Source organism: Serinus canaria, chromosome 6 (genome assembly GCF_022539315.1).
Source record: "Serinus canaria isolate serCan28SL12 chromosome 6, serCan2020, whole genome shotgun sequence".
NCBI classification, from domain to species: Eukaryota; Metazoa; Chordata; class Aves; order Passeriformes; family Fringillidae; genus Serinus; species Serinus canaria.
In genome coordinates, this window is record NC_066320.1 from 10,337,873 (window position 1) to 10,356,378 (window position 18,506).

General features: G+C 37.6%; 1 protein-coding gene across 3 annotated transcripts in view; it reads right to left on the reverse strand.

Moving 5' to 3' along the window:
* The window catches only part of SH2D4B (SH2 domain containing 4B), a 55,672-nt gene that overhangs the window by 13,978 nt on the left and 23,188 nt on the right, over positions 1-18,506 (reverse strand). For all 3 annotated transcript variants that reach the window (XM_009087514.3, XM_009087513.3, XM_050976466.1), the window contains 2 exons: positions 13,747-13,948; positions 12,590-12,717 (listed from right to left, as the gene is read on the reverse strand). In XM_009087514.3, coding sequence (XP_009085762.1) covers positions 12,590-12,717; positions 13,747-13,948 — 330 coding nt within the window. The remainder of the gene's footprint in view (positions 1-12,589; positions 12,718-13,746; positions 13,949-18,506) is intronic.

An 18,506-nucleotide genomic window follows, 5' to 3' on the forward strand; every position in this document is an offset into this window, starting at 1 on the left:
CATCAAGCCAAGAGAAAATCAGAAAAATGAACAAGAATACTCTGAAATCATGGTGGCCGCATGACACAAACTATAAAAAGGCAAACAAAAGCAAAGCAGATGTGTCTATAACACTACATTTTATGGATATTCCTGCCTTTATCATCTCATCTCCACTAAGAATTAAAAAAACCCACGAAAACAAAATAAAAACCCACCCACACAAACACACACAAAAAGTAAAAACAAAAAAGCAACAACCAAAAACTGGAGGGAAAAGCAGTGCGTTCAGTCATGAGCCAAATTACAAAAAGCCTGCAATTCTTAGGAGTTAAAACTCAGAGAAAAACAACAGTGCCACTTTCTCAAGCTCATCTCTAGAAAAATGGGAAAATAATTTTAGAAAAACATCATTCTCAGGCATTCTTTCCTTCTTCACACTGTTATAAAGCTTTCCAATATGTCCAATATAAAAGCAATAGAATGTTTCATTATAAAAACAAAGATTGTTTAAGAATCTTTTCAATACATCTTCCAGATTTCATGATTTTGTAGAATTAAGATTAACCCCAGCACTTCAAATTTGGACTTAGAAACTGAACTCACTGTCTTTATCAGAGGTTTCACATGTTTTACTTGGATGTAACAACACAACCAAAATATAGACTATAGCTTCAGGCAAACAGGAAATGTATCCTAGTCCTATTTAGGAAAAATCTTGAAATAAATGAGATGTACTGAATGAAAGCACATTTTAGAACGCTGAAGAAAAGTCACCATGTTAGTGTGTGTAAAGAGGAAGACAACTGCATTGGCTTTTGTCTAGAAGATGGATTCAAACAATTTTCTGTAAGATGCGTCTCTGAATGAATTCTTCAATTACTTTCCATAAAGGCAATTAACCTGCAGTTCTACCTAAAACAAACAAGCTTCACAAAGACTTCAATGAAAAAGCAAAGTGTCCTCATGAATAATAACTCTTAGATATTCAAAATCTGCTTGTGTGTAAACTGAAACCCAAAGCTCTCCACAGACACCCATGCTTAGTAAGGTTTATTCACATGTCAAATTGCTGTGAACAAATGTCTTGAATAATGTAACACAAAATACATGTGGGTAGGAAAGGCTTTGTAACTCTACTGATTACTAACAGAGAGGTGATACCTAAGCTGGTCATATTTTTTGAGCATGATGAATGTTCAGCCTTCTTTGGGAGCCTTCCTGCTACATTGCTAGTTTAAATACTTTATTTATGCTAATATTGATTTGCTATTCAGTACACAGGGAATGCATTACAAATAAAACTTCATTAATTCAGTGGTCTCACTTTAAAAGCATTTGCCCAATGAACAAACACTGAAATATCTAGAAGATAATTGAGTACATGGTAGTAAACAAAATATTACACTACAGCCTCTGACAAGCTGCTAACTTGCTAGAGTTGCTAATGTCTTCCACTGGCCTTTACATATTGATACTAATTTGTATTGATGTATCTATGCTTTTTTATCTGACTATGTGGAAGTTAGGTTTGGATTCTTGCATCTAACAGGATTCTTTAGACCTCTAGTTTGACTTCAAGCAGCAAGGGTTGGCTTTTAGATCTTGCGGCCCTTTCTCCATGTGTTGTGTTTCCATGTGTGTTGTGACAGAGCTGAGGGTTGCTGCATGCTCCCAGGTGAAACTCTGAATTTTGAGAAGAACCTAGAATAGTGCCACAGATTTGGCCCACAGTTTATAGCCTCTCATGAATACCCTGAGTAGATACCAGCTGATAAAGGCAGTCAACTGGCAGTCATGGTGCAACTGGCTCTGCAGTCACCACAGCAATGTATGAGTACAAGGCAAGGAAGCTTTCCAGGAGGCTTTCCTGATACCCTTCTTGGCCATTAATTAGACAGAAGAAGAGTAGTGGAATGCATTCTCAGTTTGCTTTTATCTAATAAGTAAGCCCTCAGTTTTAAACAAAAAATACAGCCCACAATCAAAAATTACTGACGGGCCCTTCTCCTTTCTATAATTAAATTAATAGATCCAAAAAGTACAAAATCCTGATTATATAACCACAAGCACATGCTCACAATGGTCTTTGAAAGCACACATTACAGCTCACCTAGAATGCTATAATCTCAAGGGTGTTGAAGAAGCTGTCAAGACACATTTTCCATAAACCTAAATGACAAGTGTACTAGTAAATCACAGTGTCAGCAGAGCACACTCAAAAGGAGGAGAAAAACAAAAGCCACAGTTGACATGGAGCCCTGGAAAATTCCAATTTTACAGCTGAATGTTTCAACAGATAACTAGGCAGAAAATATACTGTGTTCTTTGCTTTACATACTTTTCTCTGAAGTGAAGGAAAATGTTTTTTTCCTTAAATATATTCCCTGTGTGTAAAGTTTAAGAACATTTATTTTTTAGGTACATTAGCAATCTGAAATCTGAAATCTATTTTAATCTATAAGAAGCTTCAAGATGACATCACTAATCTCATAAGAAATCATTCTGCTTTTTTTTTAAATCAAGTAATTATTAGAACCTTTATTGCTAAAAGGGGTACAAATTTAAATCATGGTATATCTGGAGTAATTTCCCATATTTAAATTAAAACAGGATTTCCAGATAGAATTCTACAATGCATTTTCTGTAACTGCTTAAGAAACTGTTCTTCTTTATCTAGCTCAAAGAAAAGTAAATCTAGGCATAATATTGATAACTAATTTTTCTTCTCACACACTTGGCTAGATTTGGGAACCTTAGGCTAGCTTTGTTAATTACAGTGCTTTCTAGCTGCTTGCAGCATTCTTGAACATTGATTTCTTGTACTGTTCCTCAGGGGGAAAAGTTACCTTTAATCACTCAATACAGCGAGCCAGACTCTAAAGCACTGTTGAAAGTCAAATGAGAACAACATTGGGATAGTAAAAACTTCATACCTAATGAGTGGCAGTGCAGTACCCATGTGCAGCTCTGACAGTGACCCAGTTCTGGACATCCCCTGGGGTCTGACACGGTTCTCAGTTAAGCCACCAAAAACCAGGCACTAAATTGCCTCATTTCCTACCAGCAGTAGAGCTAAGGTGAGTGAGTTAGCAGCCAGGCTCAAACTCACAGCAGGATAATCTGAATGAGGGGTTTGAAGCCACTACTCAGAAACAGAAATTACTTCAATGAGGAACCAACTTCATCTCAAGTTCCAAAAAAGTTATAAACAGAAGCAGGCACAAATTTTTAGCTGATTTTTGAATCCAAAGTCTGGAATGAAGTGTCTTTAATTTACACTAAATTTTATTAATGAAACATGATAAAAGGAACTCCACTCACACAGCAGCTGTGCAGAATAATTGTTCCTCCCACTATCCAGGTTCTCAAAACTTCTGTCACCACCCTGTAAACAGTAGCATGGTTAAGAGAGAAAACAGGAGAGGGAGTTCTGTCCCATGACTAATGAGCTACTACTTTCTTGCACTTTGGATTAAGTATCTATAAATGTTTATAGCACATTTCAAGTCAAAAAGATTCCTTTTATCAAGCATATTGGAATGAATTTATAATAGCCACATGCACTCATGAAAGGTCATGCTGTGTTTAATTGTTAGAAGCAGTGGTAGCAGCAGTGGCAGAATGGCCCATGGAATTATATATAATTTAGATCTCAGTCCTCTCCACTGTGGATTAAGAACTCTGTGTATTTTATTATGGATGTTAATCTTGGATAGAGAGCTAGGGTTTGAAGCAGTCAGAGCCAATGCCAATCAGTGCGCCAACCTGCATGGCTCTTTTGGAGCTTTTCCTTTTCAAAAGAGTTGTGAGTTTGTGATTTGACAATTCCATTCACTGAAAGGCCAGGAGAAGAAGGAATAACTGACCTTTCTGAAATTGAAAAGGGAAGGAAGCTGTCACTTCCTTAATGTTTGCAAGGGAAAGGCAAATTTCAGTCTCCCTCTCTCCACCCCATTCTGCCTCCATGCCAGCAGCACACAGAGCAGTGACACAAACAGGTTGGTTGCCTGCAGTCACAGAAATCTCTTCCCTTTCTTTCTCTACCATCTCCTACTGTTTACCTCCTGCAGGGAATGCAGTTCAAGTGTCAAGATCTGCTTCTAACTGGAAGAACTGGAATTAAGCTAAACCAGCAACATAATTTTTCAGCCCCACACTTTCCCCCCTGCATGACTACACACAATACCTGCTGGTACCCTGTTTGAGAGAGTTGTCTTTGCTTAGCAGGAAAATAGTATTACTTCAGAGGAGCTGTCAAACTAATAACTTGTAATCTTTTCCCTTGAGGCTGGATCAATAGGACTGCAGGTTCAATGCTTAGCAGAGCAAGAAGAAGGACCAATAATGCATCCAGCTTCTGGGAATTCAGGGAAATTTACTGACCTCAGGTCTGCAGGTGTTTGCTGGGCTTTAAATAGAAAAAATAATAAATATAACTCAGTCTGTTGTAAGCTGATGAAAAAATATACAGAAGCCTTTGAAAGACATTCTTGTAAGTATGCAGGCAAAGGAACAAGAGCTGCAGACATGGCTGATAGACACTTAGATATAGACTAACAATAAGCAGGATATGAGCAATTCATCCAGGCCTAACAAGGTTCTGCACAGGATACCTGTGGTATGCTAGAGGGGGTGATCAAGAAACAAACACAACACTTAAAGTTGCACAGTATCAGCTGAATGTCTTGTGCTGGTAGTGTCTGATATCTAAAAGTGTATGGATAAACTCCAACTGACACATCCACAAAGCCACTGGAAGGAGAAAGTATGGTCCAGCAAGTAAGGACCAGACTACAGTACCTGGAAAAGGGTACTGTAGTCAGGTACTGCTCAGATTCAGGCTTCTGGACAGATGAATAAGGCCTTCTGCTTTTGCTTTGGTCACCATCAAATAATCATAGTTCCTTCCAGTCTTACTATGATCAACCTTTGTAGGTGTCTGGGCTTTTTACTTGTGTGTAACACTCCTTATTTTGTGTAAAATGTGACTTTTATGTCTATACATATGACTTCTTCCAAATAACTCTTGCTCTTATATCACATGGTTTTTATAAATTATTCTTCATATCTAAGCATTAACAGCAGAACTTTCTGTCCAGACACACCTCTCTTTGCTTTACATAATGTGATAAAGCCTGAAGGAGCTGCAGTAACAGAGAAATGTACTGACACACTGACCAACTCAAAATGGAGACAGAACTGTAGTGACAAAATACAAGTAAAGACTGTTAGCTACCATGATGGCTTACTAAGCAAAATCATAATTGCTTACAATGGCATGCTCTAACAGTAGCAGATGGAGAAGAAAATCTTAAAAGTGTTTTAAGTGAAAGGGGAAGAGGTCTTCGAAATGTAGAGGAATTTGATTTTCAATATTCTTTCAATAAATTCACCTGGGAGTAAACTCTCTGAAATAGTTGCTCAATATTCTTCACTTATGCAAATAACTGCCTGACAAACTTAAAAAGGCTCTTTTTAAAAAAATTTTATTTTTAACTAACCCTGCACTGTACCTGGGCTCTGTACCTGACCTGTTTGTGTTAGTGAAACTGTTAGCACACCACACCTGTTTCCTCTTTGTGCTCACATGTTCTTTATTATCTCTCATTCTATATGTCTGCCATACCTGCTAAAAAAAATTGATGCCTTCTGTCTTCAGAACATGCCAAATCTTTAGAATATAGCTTCCAGGTAAAAAGCAGTCAAGAAGGACAATGTATTGTAAAAGAATAAGAAAGCTCATTTCACATTAGCAATTAGCCTATTTACATTAATTATTCAACTGCCTTATTCTACAATTTCCCTGCTGTTCTTTTGTGCTTCCTTTCTCCTTGCAGCCTGTTACAGCTCACATTACCTCACTTTGATACTTTGCTCCCTTCCAAGAGGAGCCATGAGTCTAAAACATTTATTTTGTTTGCTAATAACCTGTCTGCGTAGACACTTTGGAACTCTAATGGTGTAAGAAAAACAATTCCAAAGCCTTCAATAGAACTGACAGACTGAAACAATCATTATGATCTAAGTGTAATGAATTAGTGTGTGAAGGATCATCTTATTTCTCAGAAAACAGAAAAACACCTCTCATTTCTTAAAAAAGAAGCCAAGAGCTGAATTGAAGCTGAGGAAGCATTTGGATTTTTTCATATTATGGGTCTGACTGAGAACAAAAATAATCAAGTACCAGAATCCACCATAGGACCTCCACACTTAACTGCAAATACTGTGTGATCTTTGAAAAATATTATCAGAATATCCAGTAGATGTTTGAAAAAGATATGTTCAGGAAATACAAAAAAAGAACGTTCCATCTCACAGGAAATAAAAAAAGTGAAAAACTATCATGACTCTAATAACAGCTCTCATGCTCATATTCACCCATGTAAAGAATATATATAAAACTGCAAGGACAAGCTGGTTCATGTCTGGTGCTGCATTAAAACCTGTACGTGTAGGTTATAAAAATTACTGCTCTATAATAATTCTGAAGTAAAATTACAATAGTGTTACTATTTAAAGGCAATGGTACAAGCCCAACGTGAGCCAATCCTCAGTCCTTCAAATGCAAGACAGCTTTTCCAGTCTCACAGAGGGTTTAGCAAACCCTCTGTATAACACACCAGAGGACTCTCATTCATCCTGCAGCACCACTGTGCCAGGAATATCATTCTGTGCCTCAATTCAGCAGTGGAGGAAAGCACAGGACAAAGCAGCCTTGGACTCTCCTGTGCTCTGTGTAACCACAGGATGGGGACAGCAGAGGTGACAGCTGAGCCTGCCTTTCCTCTCAGGCCTAACTACTTCTCAAGCCCTTTTCTAATGTAGGCCTATGTGATCAGAGTGTAATTTGGTATCCAAACTTATTCTACATCTGTTCTTCCTGCCAAGATTCCCAACAAAGGTGACTTCTATTCCTATCTAATTTTTCTGAGAAAACCACACAGATTTGGGATGCTGATTGATACTAATTGACTGTGGCATTACTTATTTTGCACAAAATCAACCATGTGGCAATATCTGGCAGGCTGTGTTGACCTGGCTGTATCCCTGCAGCAGCCACAAGCCACAAAGCCTACAGATATTTGAACTGCTGATCACAACTGTGTCCATCCTCTCATAGAACTGACTGGAAGAGAACAGAGAAATCTACCTTTTAAATAAAGGAAGTAAGACATAATTTCTTCTAAATCTATCATCTCAAAAGTGTCCTCTTTTTTTAATCTTTTCCAGACAATTGTTCAAAATAAATTTTTGCATTCTGTAACCCCTTTTTTTAATCTCACTTCCCCTTCTTCATTACTTGCATAAATTAGAGAACTGGATCTGTCCTGCAAACGTATGAAACAGGTGCATTGATAGTCACAATTTTCGTTTGAGTCAGGAATTCTCTGATTCCATTCCAGCCACAGAACATTTTAGATACCAAGCCTTGCATATTTGCATCCTTGAAGTCCTGTGGAAGACAGTGAAAAGCTCTCAGTGAATTCAGGAGATTTTTAACAAACTTTGTATCTTTTTATCAGCTAACATTCTAGAAGATAAAAAAATCCCAGACCCCTAGGGTCTGTTTACTTAAACAAACAGTCTATGTGCACACTTTCTCAAATAGATGTAAAACCTAGATAATAATAAAGCAGTGAATCAGAAAAAAGATCATTAATATCAAGAAGGCAGTACTTCTGCTAGATTTACAGCACTTGCACCTGTATAAAATGCATTTCATTTTCATAAAATGCATTTATTGAAAAACTGAAAAGCTTCTCTTCAAGAGCAGAAGAAAAAGCATGCTTTTGTTCTCAAAGCAGGAAACTTTATTCAGTGTTAGATGTTTTTCAAACAAACCACTGCCATTTCTGTGTCTTTTAAAAATATTACAACACAGACTACATGCTAAATTCCAAGTGCCCTCACTGTTGTTCAAGGACTCAGAATGAATAGACTTTCAGAAATATCTCCTTTACTGAGAACACCCGATTTGCAGAACCATTATCACTTTTTTGGTGTGCTAGATTTTCCTCTTGAAACAAGTTTCTTCCTGAAAACAGCATCAGCCATCTGGGTTAAACCTTGATCTGTAAATATTTGCAACACATTCCTGATAAACTGAATATTTTCTTCCCTTGCTCCCCTGACCTCAGAGATTATTCAGCTCCTGCATCTCTCAGAATTCTTTCAATCCATACTTCAATCTGCTCTGATGAGCTCTTCCTTCCACAGTTCCCCACTCCCTTAACTGCACCACCACTCTGACTTCCCCTGGTGAAATGGTTCTCCACAATAGCACCCACGCTCCTGCAATTACATTGTAAAGGTACAGCCTTTGGGGCAACTACCTCATGTTTCCAGATCTGTGATATCAGCCTCTGAACTTTCCTTTCAACTTGAAAGCAAGTGGAGATCTGATAGTGCTGCAGCAGATGCTTGGCAAACAAGCCCACAGCCACCCACAGACAGGCAATGAATAAATTCTGTACTGTGCTCACTACACACCTGAGAGATCCCTGTTATGTTGTGTATAAACAGAAACAACCATAAAACATTGCTCTCAACTAAAACCGGGGAAATATTTTGAGCTCAACACCAGCAAAGACCAGCACCCCTATATTCTGAATAGAAAATAATGCAGAACAAAGTATGTGAGGGTGAACAGTCTAACATCTGAAGTAAAAAATATCAAAACTATCAAAAGTAACAGCTGACAAACTAATTGGAATGGGAAAAACGTGCTGAAACAAATTGCAAGCACAAGAGAAAGGTTAAAAGACAAATGAAAGAGCAATTATGGAAATAATACACATTTCAACCACCAGCAACATTTTGTTAAATACTTAGGGGAGGAAAGGTCTTTAGTTTTGCTGCCATATGGAATTCTATCCCAAAAGTCTTATACCTGGAATAAACCACAATTTGCTAATGTCTGTGATAGTTTGGCAAAACTCTTCAACATACAGGGAAGACTGATAACTTTCCCTTTACTCAGCATCATGGGTGCCACAGGGGTTTGAAAAGAAAAATCCTGTTCAAAGCTTAACTTAGAAAAACAAGGAATGGGTCCCTCTTTCCAGGCTGTTTGAGAGACAGCTCTCCCATCCTAAACACTGATTTACTTCCCTGCTTTCAAAGCATATCAGCAACTGGGATCTTTGCAAAGAAAGTTCTTGATTCAAATTAACAAAAACCTTTCATACAATTTGACGCAACATTAGGATGCCCATACAAGTTTGATTAATATGCTTATAATCATCAATTAGCAGGTAAGAAATCAGAATACAATCATTAACTTTCTGGTTATCACACTGTACAGAATTTACCTGTAATTAAATTTAGACCAATTTCTTAGTTTTCATAGTCAAAAAAATTAAATATTAGTTCTTTTCACTCAAACCTAAGGCAACTATTGGACAAGACGAAAGACAAAGACACTGATTACATTAAATCCCAAGACAGTCCTGGTGATATCTTAATCACTGGCTCTGATTCTTCTTCGTTTTAACCATTTGAGAATTGAGCATTGAGCACTGTGGCCACAAAGTGGACATAAGCTACTTCAAAAAAAAGGTTCATTGCTTCACAACCCAAATGAAGTAAAGATGATATCATAATTTTATGATTTAGGACAGAATTAAAGTTGGGTTTAATTTATATAAAACATTTGAGAATAGATATGTATTTTTTTTTCTTTGCAAACTTAAGAAAATAATTCTAGATAGGAAGGGCAAATGAACTGGGTTTTGGCAGGGATCTATTATTTAAACAGAGCAAAAAATAACTGAATTTACATCCAGAATTCAGCTGTATATTACAATTTGTATCCTTAACATTAAGTTTTTAATGAAGAAAACAGTAAAGCCTATTTCAAATGAGCTAAAAAACATCTGCTGAAATTTAGGTAACTGATGATATTTTCAAGAGACAAATAGAGACAGATGAAGTTGAAGCTGATATTTATTTAGGAAGTAACTTCTTGTGAATAAGGAAATAAATGCTCTGATTTGAAAGACCTTTTGTTACTACAGAATTTACTACCCTTCTTCAAATGAAACATTTTGTAGTGACTCTTCAAATGAAGACAAAAGGAAAACTTCAGGTGTATTAAACAAGCCATATGTTACTGTGTTTCATGTGCCATGAAAATGCCTCAGACAATGTGTATTTTTAAACAGAATCCAGATTGGTTTGATGACTTAAAGTGGAAAATAAGCCAAATATATGAGGATAAAGACATTTGCATTATGATTTGTACTTTGCTACTTTAGCTACACACATCTGTCTCAAAGCTTCATCTATGCATAACTAGAATAAGTTATATGTCCACAGTACAATTTGAAGACAGTGAATCAGCTAATGCTCAGCTTCAGCTAAAAAGCTGAACAGCCTGACCGTCAAAGCAGGCAAGCCAAGCTCTACTGACCCTGGCAAAAACATGTAATTCTGTAATAAACTGGTATCTACTTTTTCAGTACTGCTGCAATAGCTCTCTTAGTGCATTGCATTCAAAAAACCCTTAGCATGAGGCAGAATATTAAACTCCCATTTTGTGGTTCAAAACTGAGATATAATAAAATACAGAAGTTGCTCAAGGATGTGAAGGACCTGATTATACCTGTTGTGAGAGATGCTTCAGGTGACCCAGTGGCTCGAATTGTCAGCTGTAATTCTGGGCTTGGCAGAATGGCTTTCATTTCTACTGCCAATTTCTTATACAAGCCAAATATATTCTGCTGTATATTTGTTCATAGATAAAAATCATTCATCATGTATCCTGGTTCCCTGAATACAATACAAAATAACAGGAGGCCCAGGAGTCAGACTAGATAATCCTTGTGGGTCCCCTTCCAACTCAGCACAATCTGTGATTCTGTCTTGTTTGGTTTTCCTCAGAGTTTGTGTCCATCACAAACTGTAACACAGACACCAGATAACACTATCAAACACTAGTTATTGCACCTGTAATAGCCTCTTTAGATTCCACCACTGAAGAAGAGTTACAAGGCAGCTGAGTTGTTCACAATTTGCAATTGTAACAATTAATCTGACCAGAGCTGCAAAAGCCAAAACAACTCATGCAGCAAATAGGTACCAAAACAGCACTCACAGGAGAGTCCCTGCAGAGAAGACCACTGAGCTTTAGGCTGGGAGGGTAACTTGATTGTCTTTGTCTGGCTCTTTGAGTGAGAGAAAGAAAAATTAGGTACTGTGCTCACTTTTATAAGTCACTGTGTTCAGTTTCTCCAGATATGAAGAGCATGACCTGGGAAATTAAAGAATAATCTAACTTTAAGCATAACTTATGTTTGTAACTCCTCACATGAACTTATATGGATGTGACCCTCCCGCATGCAGGGAAAACATTTATCATTGGATCATACAGAAAGATCCTGGTTGGAGGCACATCTGGCAAATGTCCACAAATGAAATTTTAATCAGTTTGTCTCTCAGAAAGCAACCACACCTAATGTCTTCCCTAAGGAAACACACAACACTGCATCACTGTTCATAAGAAATGAAAGTATCTAGAATTTACAAGCTATACATGACTGACTGCAGTGTCTTTGACCAATAGCCAATGAAAATAGCAGCTTGTTGATGTCTTTTAACACATATGGATTTGTGTATCATAAACAGAAATCTGAAATACATGAAACACTAAACTTGTTCAGAAATCTTCCTTGCCTGACTCACTTCAGAACGCCCACACATCGTCATCTTAGCCTTAGAGAATTAGAGAATCATGAATCAGATGAGGGTCAGCTTAGTGCTTTGAACAAAGCTATAGACTCATCAAAAGCAGAAATTAAAAAACACCAGATTTAACTTTAAAGTCTTGCTGGTCCTCAATTATGTCAGCTACTAAACCAAAACTCTTTTTTTTTTTTTTTTTTTAATGTCTACAAATACTGAATATGAAAATCATTGCTAACACCTACTATAATAAGACATCTTACCTGTGAATTTGATATCAACATATTCAGCTGCATTGCAAATGGTATACAAAGTACAGCTCTCAGAGATGCTAGCAACTCCAGCAGATAAGACAGCAAATTTTGAATCTGCACATGTCCCATTTCAGGAAAACTGCCTAAAATCATACACTCTCAATAATTTTTGAGGAAAAAATAATAATTTTTGTTTGCAAAAGAAAGCAAGAAATAAAAAATGCTCCCCCAGTTTATAAAGTAAAGCAATGATTAAAAAGATATGAGTTTGAGTAATTCTTGCAAATCAGGTAAATCAAAAACTTGAACGTCAGTCATCTACCTACCACATCATTGTAGTATTTTCCATTTAATTTTGGAGTTCTTCTCACCCTGTCTTGGTTTAGTACTCTCGCTTGACTTGCTATTTTGCAGCAAGTCTATTTTGACAAAAATATTCCTGAAAAAAAACTTTGGTGATATGAGTCCCGCATTAATCTACCTAATTAGTAAAAATAAACCAGGAAAATTGTACAGTAATAGTAGGAAAGATGCAAAAGTCTTGTTTTAACAGGCACTCGGTTTCACCATATCAGTAAGCTTTGTTTTTTGGGATGGAAGCTGGTAAGATTAATTTCCCAAGCAGGTGCTCACAGCCCTGTTATACACAAAATGTGAGATCAGGGAATTACCATGGAACCACTGAGCAATCCTGTTGGTGCTCCTCTCAAAGCCAGCCCGCCGAGGGATCTGCTCCTCCTTGAACCAGCGGATGATGACGTCTCGGGAGAAGGGCCGAGAAGGGCGCTCCCAGATGTTACTGCACGCAGAGACAGAGCACAGCAGTGGGGGGAAAAAAGGGACAGCATAAATAACAGTCTCTTTTTACATATTGACAAAGCATACAGCTGCAAAATGGTCAGTGTAACTTCTGCTCAGTACAACTCACTGAATAACTTTATCTTTTTAAAAATTGTTAAATTTACTTTTTGTGTTTATGGAAACCACAGTCGTGTGATTTTTAATTTTGCAATGGCACCTTAAATATTTTCTTACAGAACTTAAATTGAAAAAATAATTTACAACAATGGATGTTTCAGTCAGCTTTCCTTTTCCATCTCATTTTTATTCCAATGTAAACATTGACAAGAAATGCTTTTTTCTTGAGTATATTTCTTTTTACTAGCAAAAACTCTAAATCAGTAGCAGCTATAATACACTGTGTCACCAAACAATAGAGGGAATTTTTAGTTTAAAATTTTATGTTTCCTTTGCATTCTCTGCTTGACAGCCTGCCTTATTCTTTCTACTGCTTTCAATGTGTTTTATTTAGTAGGAATCATCCTCCAGTTTGAATTCTTCTCCTCTCCTGCAATTAATTGTGAAATGAATGATTAATAAATACCAAAGATGCTTGATTTTGCTTGAAAAAAAGCCACAAAAAAAATAAAAGCCTCTGAAATGTAGGACTGATCTCTGTTTAAAAAAAAAATTAAAAGCTGTTAAGCAGCAGGCAGTTAAGCAGTAGTCAGCTTTAGGCTTGAGGTTTAAGGCTTGCCTAAGAATTTGTCCATTTGACTTCAGCCTCACATACTGATCTCATACTGTCTTCTCAAGGAGTCTTCTCTTTGTGAATTCTAAGAAATCAGCCTGAAGATAAATGACATTTAGTTTGCGTTAAATCTGTTTTTCTTTTCCTTTAAACATCCTTTTCTCTGATCAGAAGGAAATACCAAGACTGAGGACTCCCAAAACCTGAAGAGCAGCTTGTTGAAATGGAAGGGATTGGAGAGGGAGCAATCCAAGAGAAAACTGTTTCAAAACCACTCCAGCACAAACCAACCTGGACGCTGCAGGAGACAGCAAAGGAGTTGCACTGTTGTTGTTCAGTTTGATCTCCTGATCATTGCTCAGGTTTGTCCCCTGGAACAAATGACTCAGGCCAGCCACTCTTCCCTTCTGGATGGCACGCAGGGACTGCCGTCGGTACTCGTCCCGCGCCCTTCGCGCTTTGTGGCTCCTCTCTTCGTCGGCAGCCTTGGAGCGGCGCACTGGGCAGAGTGAACGTGAGGAGAGATTGAGAATTACAAACAGCCACTGAGCCCTCTGCTCACAGCAGCTTAGTGCCCTTATTCCTGCATGAGCTGGTTTTAAGAATGTATAAATTGCGACACATTACTGAAGGCAGATAACCGGATGGCTTCCCTGATGTTTCAAACACAGGCCCACCACTAGAAGAAGCCTCAAATTACCAATGATCTGACCACTACTGGCAATAACTGAGCTTCTACATATTGTGATTAAATCTGACACTTCTTTTGGCTGTAATAAGAGAAATTCTGCTTGGGGACATCTTTTCCCCTGGAAGTGCACCAAGTTCTATGTTTCAAGAAAGGATGTTAATTACTGCTTTAAATTAAGTCTGTGTCTGAGTTCTTGGCCATTATGAACATAACTAGAATTGAAGAGTCAACTCCCAAAATTTACCATTATAAAAACTGACATGTAGGTTGCACTTTGTCAGTGCTGTTTTCTTTCTGAAAGGCCTATGCTATATTTGTCATGGTACTTACAGTCACAGACATTTCCAACTTGAAATTTGCAGTCTAAAAATAGTTTCATTAACAATGGATAAATTAACAGCCATAAGAAAGGGCATCTTGATGCTATGGATGGGGCTGCCTCACACTTCAGTCTCTGAAATTGTATATGGAGAACCAGAACTTGTACTGGAAGATTTAATGCACACCTCACCATGGCACTGACCACGAAGTTACCCATTTTTGTAACCTGAACTGAGACTGCTGTTCTAGCCACAGTGGCTCAGGCATATTTCACTAAAACTTCTTCATTTTAAAGTTCCAACGATCCTGTCTTTGACGTGGCATAACTTAAATGCACCAAGAATTCTACTGCAAATATTCATCATCTATCAGCTCTTTTCTGGTGCCTCAAGCCCCATTTGGATGATGTTTTTGAGTCACAAATAACTGCAGGCAGGCAAATTATTCCAGTGCAAAACAAACCTTTAACATGCAGTGAAGCAAATATTAAAGAAGCTAGCTATGGCCTCCAGTAGCAATTATCAATCCTACCACGACTATCCTGGCTTAGATCATACCCAGTTCATAAAGTGAACTCTCCATTTCCTACTCCCCTGTGACTGTACCTGTGACTAGGAATGCATCATAGAATACCAGACTGCTGCATTTCATTAGCCTGTTAGCATCCCTCTGGTTTACACTCACAATTTAAAGCAAGCAGAAGTATAACTGGATTTAACTCCCAAATTCTAAGAAGGTTTAATGGAATCAAGAAATAAAAGCACTCAAAGCCAAATGAAATTAAATAAAATGTTGTGGGCAAATGAGGGAAAGGGAAAAGACTTTTAAGCTGAGAATTATATAACATTATCATAAGCAGAAAGATATCCAGAACTTAAAGCTCATCAAGATAGCATAATAAACGAGTCATAGATGCTTCACAGTATACAACTGGCAGGATGTCAGTTTCACTTAACTACATACCCTTCAGCTTTGGCTAAACACAGTGGCAAACAAATGCACATCCCAGGAACACAAGTAACAGACTCCATTATTTATCTTAGAGATCATTATTTTTAAGGGTAGATAACATTATTTACATATAGTGCTCCAATGGCTCCAGTATTTCTGTGATTTATCTCCTAGAAAGCCACTCATAATGGTCACTTGGAAGATAAACTTTGTGCTTGCAGCACAAGGAGAGACTGCAAGGAAGATGAGTGTGATGCAACTTTGCAAGACACCTAGAAACCCTCCACTGTTTGCCACCATCACATATTCAGATTGAGAGCAGACTGCCTGGACCTTTCTGGGACTCTTTTCTACTGATGTACAGGCTGCCTGGCAATGAAAAAGGCAAGGTGTCTTCATGCCCTTCTTTCCTCAATAATAGGCACTCTTTTCAATAGTCATTCTTATTGTATTTCTGCTAGCCAACAAGTTTGTACCATCAGAAGTCAGTGATCCAGACTACATTTTCCCAAACTATCAAACTTTAGTACTTCTCACCACAAATGTATGACATGAGGTAGCATAGTTAAATATCAATTGCTACTTTTAAATACCAATATTCAGAAAACCTTTTGAAAGTATGACATGCAGCCCTCTCTATGCAGACACATACATGTATGTATGTGCGTTTACATTTATGTATATACCCATACATGCGTGTATGTGTCTATGTACACATAAGGATACAGTAGGCTGTATACAGATATTGAGATTTTACAGACAGAATAATCTCTTTCACGTTGGGAAGAATTTTTATTGAGATTTCCCAGTGGAGGTATCTGAATTCTATCACTAACCATAGGGATGTAAAGGGTCTCTTAATCCATTTTTCTCATTACTGGACTCCTGATTTTCTCCCTATCCTCCTCCTTGTAGTTGCTACCAAAAACTGGGGACCACTCACTTTAAAATTCAGCATTTTATCAATGCTCCTGCCAGTAAACTCACTTGAATTTTTGTGGAACATGAATACCCAATGAATTTCTTTATAAGTCAGGAAAAAATAAAATCATAGACACATTCGTAGAAGAATATAAAAATACAACAATATAAAAGAAGCTATAATGAGTCAGCCTGGTATCCTTTTTCCAAGACAGACCAAAAGTAGGTGCTCAGGGAAAGGCAAAAGAATAGATCAACTCACTCATCTCTGTCTTCATTTTTACTGGAATAATTTTTTTCTAGAGATTAATAAAGCTGGTCAGATGGTATCTGAACACTTCCCTGCCTGATGCAGTTTGCACGGCTTTGTAAGTGTATTAACAGAATGCCTTCTACAATATTCAGTCAGAATAATATTTGTGCTACAAATTTTCCTATCATGTTTCACAGATTCTTTTTTTGCTTTCTCTAAGAGAGGTCACACTTAAATAAACTGGAAACCTAAAAATGGGACAGCACTCAGAAATGTCCAAAACTAATGAGAATATGCACCCTCTGCTATCCAAGTTTAGTTTTTCAGTTTCAAAAATAAGAGTTTTGAACACTAGACTCTCTGAATTAAGTCTTCCACTATTCATCTTTTCACTTGCTAACCAATATCCCTGCTCAACTTACTTACAACTGCCCTCTAAAATACCCCAATATATATCTTTTATATGAAATCAAAGTGTGTAATTGCTCTTACAACATAATTTTTCCCTTTTATCACTGATTTCCCAAATTATTCTACACTTGTTATTTAGTATACTAAAAGCCCTAAAATCATGTATTTCAGTAAACACAGTACTTCTATGGGTCATTATTGTTCTTTGGCAAACAGCAGAAGCAAACTGAACGAAACAACAGAAACTAATATTAGCACCACTTTGCTTATTGCCTTGGCAATAAACAGCTGAGGAATAATGTGATGAGGAGAGATGAATCCCCATCACATTCTGAATTCCATCTACTAAACAAATTAGTAGTGTCATCAATATCCTTGCTACATTCCTCTCCCCAATACCTGCTCTAGCTTCTATTGTTCCCCTGCAGCACTGAGCCCCAGCTCACTGCAGGTTTGCAGTGGAAAAAAATGTAAATACTACATCTGCTTGTAATTCTCTTATACATTCATGCATTTATTTATTACTTAGAAAAGCTGACTTATGGACAGCTTTGCCTAACTTCAATAAATTTCCTCTCAGTGCCCCACAGGAACACTTGCAGACAAAAGGGAAGGATTACCATAAAAAGAAAAATATATCTGGAACTGAAATAAAAAATGAAAAATCTGGTGAACCTGAGGTACGAATTAATTTCATAGCAATTTCAGATGTTCCCACTTCCAAATATTTGTTATTATCTGCTGCACATTTTGGCTCCTGCAGAAAAGGTAAGGAAATGGAAGATGTTAATACACCTGAGGAAACTCAGTGCAAAGTTTGATAGCACAGCCTAAGCCAGCCAGCAACTGGTGTCAGACAAGGCACTTAACACTGTGTCTTCCTATCTTTAGTTGTTGCACCCATTTGGTAATGGAGCACAGTTCTGAGCCCTCAAACCAACGGGGATAAATTGAGACACTGAGATAAGCATAAGAGGATAAACCAGGATATGGAACACTCCAGTCATTAATCTGCAGTTAGTTTAATGCTAAATCAATTACTGCTAACAGCATAACTCTGGCAGCACAGAATTTATAGCAGGCTGCAAACCCAGCAGCAGGAGAGAAGGTGCTGAGGCAGAGCAACTGCTGGTGACCAGGCTCAGCAGCTCTGAATCACCTGAGCTGCTCTCAGTCACCCTCTGGCTGAGGGGACAGGCCTGCAGGTACTGAGGCACACAGACTGAAGGTGATAGAATTCCTTCAGAGCATACAGAATACCCCAGAGCTTTCACAAGAAAAAATACTGGTGTCAGACTATCCCTACCAGCATGTGATGCAGTCACGAGTGTTTTAACAGACCAAAAACGCCATTACAGAACTCCTGGTCTAAATGTTCCCTAGCTTATTCCTTTTTCTCCCTCCCTTCTCCCATAATTATTCTACTGCATTTTTGCTGTCTATCCCTGCACAAACAGCATTCCTCAAGAAAACAATTTAGAACATCAGTTACCTCATTAATGCAATAGT